Source organism: Typopeltis vanoorti, chromosome 13 (genome assembly GCF_054136105.1).
Source record: "Typopeltis vanoorti isolate ZY-2024b chromosome 13, IOZ_Tvanoo_1.0, whole genome shotgun sequence".
NCBI lineage: Eukaryota > Metazoa > Arthropoda > Arachnida > Uropygi > Thelyphonidae > Typopeltis > Typopeltis vanoorti.
In genome coordinates this window covers 124,374,721-124,380,720 of record NC_143561.1, presented here as the reverse complement: position 1 = coordinate 124,380,720, position 6,000 = coordinate 124,374,721, and the positions used below count along the sequence as shown (strand labels likewise).

Below are 6,000 nucleotides of genomic sequence, written 5' to 3'. Positions count from 1 at the left end.
ATCAATCACCCTCATATTCATCTCACCAACTCTATATCGATCCCCATCTGCTTCAGTTTACTAATTAGAGTTCCATGTGGTATTCTGTCAAAGGCCTTGGCAAGGTCCAGTAGAATCCCTGTAAACTCATTACCCTTATTCAGTTCAGCCGTCACTGTGTTATAAAACGTGAGCTAGTTACTGAGGCATGATGTACCCTTCACAAAACCATGTTGTCACCCATACAGTATCCCATTTTCATCTATCCAATCCTGTATTCTTCTTTTGACTAATTTCTCCAAGACCTTGACAACGATTCTGATATGCTAATCAGTCGGTAATTTACAACAGCAGTCTTGGAACCTCCTTTATGCAGTGGAACTATTTTCCCCTCTTTCCACCCCCTCGGGACTAACCCAGACCCGAGACTCAAATTAAACAAAATGATCAAGGGTACTGACAATTCTTTAGTCGCTTCACGTACGACATGTGAAACTATCATACAGTTTATGATAGTGATATAGTTTTCTCTCAATACTTATTTCGTTTTTATGCTAATTTTTTATATATATTGGAGGAGTTGTAATTTTGAACCTTCGCTCTCGTACTGTTTCAAGATAGGTTTGTGAATAACAGATAGACGTCGTGTGGTTTGTTACTAACGGCGATGGCTGCTTCTATGAGTTGTCGGTCATGTATGTTTTTTAATGTGCCGTCTGTCCACCTTTCTGTTTTAAGACATAAAGGAATAATTAAACCAAGATGCTGCATTGAAAGCCTTTTTACTTATCTGGGTCCTAAAACTGTGAGTACCATTTCATGTTTGATTTGTTCAGGCATTTAGGTTGGTCGATTGGTAGAGCCTCTGCTACTAATGGCTCACGCATAAAGTTAAGTTTGAGCGCGTTAGTAGTTCGAAGGGTTCAATCGTTCGATGCTGTTGGCACACTCTCCCTCGATGAGTCTTTGGACTCCATGGAGGCGTCACATAATAATAATTATTATTGATTACATACGAGTAAGAATAGGCATCATGTAAATAAACGCGAGAAACAAGGTATGCAGAAAATTTTGTACCGAGAGACTGTGAAATGTACTTAATGAAAATATAAACAAAATCTTGTTTTCCTAGTAGTACAGAAAAGTAATAATATGAGTGATGCAGAAAGGAAAGGCGAAAGCACTAATTGGCTTGGTTGGCACTAATGATCTGAGAGGTGAGAAGTATTATATCAGGGAGGATGTGAAGTAGTTAGACCATGCTATGATGGGGGCGTACTGAGGAGGAGGGTATTAACAATTGAATCAATACGCAGGTTGTACAGAAGGGAGGTTTGTGGACCCATGATCCGACTTTGACGGAAAGAAGGATTTGTATAATGCTGGCTGACTGCACCAAAATGTTTTTTGGTGTTAGATATTTACAGAGAGCTTTGTTTTTCAAAATTACTGAAAACACAGTACTTTCGAAAACTTAGCAATTACGTGGATACAGATGAGCGTGAGGTGCAGATGAGAGTTGAATGAGTGTGAGAATTCAGTATTTTTGCCCAGTCTCACACTCATTCAACTTACAGGTGAAGGAGTGTGAAACTGAGCAAAAATGCTGGATAGGGTAGTCAGTTCAGGAAATGAAGTTGGTTGGGTGCCTGAAGGGATGTTATAGTTTCTGTATACTAATGCCAGAAGTATCAGGAACATGAGGTAGGAGTTTTTGGAAAATTGGTTAGTGCAACCTTGCCAAAAGTTAGAGTCTTTAGTAAGACTTGGCTAACAGCAGATGTAGTTACAGGGAAAGAATGCAAATAATTTAGTATTTTTCAGGGAGGATAGAGAAGATAGGATGGGCAGTACTGCTGATGATAGCAGATGAATTGCAACCAAGAAGAATAGTAGACAGGCTGGAGGATGGCTGTTCATTTGAAGCATTCTGATATGAGATCGAGGCCAATAAGACAAAGTATATGGTTGGTTGCTGCTATACGCCAGGAAGTTCCAGGGATAATCTGCAAGACATGCAACAGCAAATTGGTACAGTGAGTGCAGGTTTAGTAATTATTGTGGAAGACCTCAACTATGAGATATTGCAAGTAAGAGAGAACACATGGCAGGAATTTATACACCTACTGAGAGATAATTAATTGAGGCAGCATTGATGGAGGGGACTCAGAGTGCAAAAGTATTGAACCTGGTTGTTGTTGAGTCCATTGAAGAACTTCTAGATATGACCGTGGATCTGTAAAACTGCTTTGGCAGTCCATTGAACTTTGATGGAGTAGAGTTTTTCTGTAGGGTTATTGTCAATTTTCTGTAGAGCAGCAGCAATTACTGGACAAGAATAAATATGGACAGATGTTAGTTCAACTCCTGGACAGTTTTTGCATGTTTCATAGCTCCTACTACTATCTGGCTGAATTTTCATTGCGTTAAAATGTTCTGTCCTTAATCTGGTGGTGATTGTGGTTATTTCTCTATTCTATTTTCTCATTAATTTCACTGATTTCATTCTTTTTCTTCCTCACACTCTGTTTTAGCAATCTTATTTTAGCGACAGAGTTAGCATCAGTTTCATTACCTTCACTGCAATGGATACATGGGCTAGTATCCATTGTAGTGTGCAGTTCTTATTTTTCAAATTTAAGGTAGTTAGTAGTTCATGAATTTCCTATGTGAGATTTGTTTTTTCCATTTTTCAATGCCTCAAGTGCAGACTTTCAGTCACTGTAGATGGTTATTCCTTCTGTAATGCTTATTACTTGATTTGAGAGATAGAATTTGAGAGCTGTTTGCATGACTGTTAATTCAGGAGTGAAGTTTGAAGCTATTTTCCCAGCTATGGTTTTGATTTGCATTCCTTTTGCCTACAGGTAGAGTTAGAAAAACCCCTGACTCTCCTTGGTTGAGTGCTTAATCAGATGATCCATCAGTGTAGGCAATGACATGGTTTGGATTGTTTAAGTGATGCATAGTGTCAATCAAGTCCTTTTCTTTTATTTTCTTGAATCCTTTTTTGAACAAGGTTCGAGAAGATTTAAGTTTATCATTGTGTTTTTTTTTTTTTGGTAGAATAGTGGAAAATAATGGCTCTTTGCTTATTTTGATGGATAGATGCCCTAAGTCAATCTGTTTTCTAATTTCATGATCATATTGTAACATAGATGATCTCTTTAGTCTAGATTTTCTTGGCCAGGCATCAAAAGTCCTGAGTGAGATGTGATCCTGTTGGTGACTCCTGATTCTGTTAGTGAATTTAACTGTGGAGAGTTTTCTTCTGTCTTCTAGTATATGAAGCTCACACTCTTGTTGAACTTTTAAATTATTTGTGGATGAAACTGCACCTGTGATAAATTTTGCTGCTTGATTGTACTCTGTCAAGGTTTTCTTTTGAGCTAGTAGAAGCTGGAGCCTAGATTGATGAGGCATATTCCATAGTGGGTCATGTGAGTGCCGTATATATATAGTTTTGAGTGTCTTCGGTTTTTTTGATGATATTACGCTTTTTTAGGAGATTTATTGGATATATTTGTAATATGAGTTGTTAATCTCAGTTCAGTATCTAGGGTTAGACCTAAGTATTTTGGGGACAGTGTTTTTTTTCTATTTTGGTATTATATATTTTGATTTAGGGGTTGTAATTGTGTCTAATTTTTCCAGTGGAGAAGAAGCTCGGTTTTGTTTTTTTCTGGGTTTATCAGTAGTTTAAAAGTTCCTTTGCCCATTTTTCTAAGCCTTTTATTGAATTATTTAGAACTTTTTCAGATTGTTGAGGATTACTGCTTGTGTGCCAGATTGCTATATCATCTGCATAGCACGCTATTTTTGTCATTTATTATGTGAGGGTGGATATTATTCATATAAATGAGAAATAGGAATGGACTTAAAACTGAACCTTGTGGGACTTCAGCCCAAGTTTGGTGCATGTTGGAATAAATTCCATTAACTTTTACTTTCATTTTTCTTTCTTTCATGAAATCTGAAACCCAATTTAATGTATTCCCCCTTATTCCTGTATCGTATGCAATTTTTATTAATTTGTGTCTCCAGACATGATTGTAGGCAGCTGTGAGATCCAAGAATATTACTATCTTCTTTGGCATTTTTCTTGAAAGTCATCTATGACTGATTGGCAAAGACAAATCGGCCCTTCAGAACACACACAATTTACAGACAAAAAAATACTAGTGGTGGTTGTGATTGTGGGCAGTAGATGGCATTGATGTTGGTGTTTGGTAGTAGAGGTTCTGTGTAGTAGTGGAGACGGAGAGTTGTACAGTGGGCGTCCTCTCACAATGAGTCTTCGGACTCCTTGGAGGTGCAGGAATAATAATAATAGATAAAATAATTGATCTTCTATACTGTCTTCTACATACTGTCTCTATACTATCATATTGTATACATATCTCTATACATATCATACCGTCTCTATATTATCTTCTATACTTCTATAAAATAATTAATCTTCTATACTTTGGATGAAAAGATTAGCAGCAGTATACCACATTGGTGGAACTATACTCCAGGAGATTGATGATGCCAGGGACTTGGGAGTGTTGGTGGATAGGGAGATGAAGTTTAGGGGGACACATTGCAAAAGTGGCTAAATCAGCTCATCAAATCACTTGGTTGCTGAAAAATACATTGACGAGCAGAGGCAAGCAAGTTATTGTTCCTATGTATTGAGCCTTGATAAGACCTCATCTCGACTACTGTGCCCAGATTTGGTTACCTAGGTTTCTTCTTGATGGGGAGGAGGTGGAGAAGATTCAGAGGCGAGTGACCAAGATTATTATTATTATTATTATTATTCAGGCCTCCATGGAGTCAAAAGACTCCTCGTGGGAGGTCCTTCCTAAGAAACACAAAGTCTATCAAGACTCATCGAGGGTAAGTCCCCTCCTAAGAAACACAGTCTGTCATACCACTCTTTGAACTCATTGACCGTTCTCGCTCTCACCACTATCAGGCAATGAATTCCATGGTTCAACCACCCTCCATGCAAAGAAACCACTCCTTACCCTCTTTCTCTCACAGTTTCCTTTTGTAACTTCCAGGGATGGTCTCTTGTCATCACTCCTTCCTGCTGTTCAACCAAGCGAAAGAACTCTCCACTGTCAACCCTGTAACCATCTCTCAACAGTTTAAAAGTCTCAATCATATCACCCCTTCTTCTATCTACCAAACTCTGCAGTCCACATTCCCTCAGCCAATCCTCATAACTATCATTGTACAGTCCTGAAACAATCTTTGTTATCTGCCTTTGTACCCCTTCCACAGTTAATTTATCCCCTTCAAATCCTGGGGACCAAATCTGAGAACAATAGTCCAAGTGTGGTCTGATCAGGGTCTTATACAACAGAATGATGACTGTTTTATCTCTGCAGGTCAGTGTCCTTCTCATTATTGCAGCAATGCTCTGTGTTACCTTCACTACCTTTGCAATATGTCCCCTAAATTTTTTTTGATAGAAACCTGATAGAAATCAGGTTTCTATCAATCATCAACCCCAGATCTCTTGTCTCCCCTACTTCCTCCAGTATAACTCCTCCCATATAGTATGCAGTGTCCCATCGATGTTTCCCAAACCTCAAGACCTTGCATTTTGCTGCATTAAACTGACACCCCATTCATTTGCCCATCTATCTAGCTTATTCAAATTCTCTTGCAGGGCTGCTGCATCTGCACTATTACTAATAATCCTTCCCAGCTTCGCATCTTCTGCAAGCAACTGAATATCCCCTTGCAATCCACTGACAGTGTCATTAATATAAAGGTTAAATGATATAGGTCCCAGTACTGAGCCCTGTGGGACCCCATTTGTAACCCTTTGCTTCCTTGAAACTGCCCCACCATACACAACTCTCTGATACCTATCAGACAGCCAATCCTGAATCCAATTGAGACCAATCTGACATCCAGACCCATGTGCTGCAACTTAAATATCAGCTTATCATGTTGCACCCTGTCAAATGCCTTCACTAAATCTAAGAAAATGGCAGTATATGCCTTTCCCTCATCTAATGC

General features: G+C 38.7%; 1 protein-coding gene across 1 annotated transcript in view; it reads left to right on the top strand.

Annotated features, from left to right (window-relative positions):
* Positions 1-607: 607 nt before the first annotated feature.
* Positions 608-6,000, top strand: part of LOC150100515 (uncharacterized) — a 34,587-nt gene continuing 29,194 nt past the window's right edge. Inside the window, exon 1 of the mRNA XM_090402718.1 lies at positions 608-784. Within this exon, the coding sequence (XP_090258844.1) occupies positions 647-784 (138 nt within the window). The 5' untranslated portion in view covers positions 608-646. The remainder of the gene's footprint in view (positions 785-6,000) is intronic.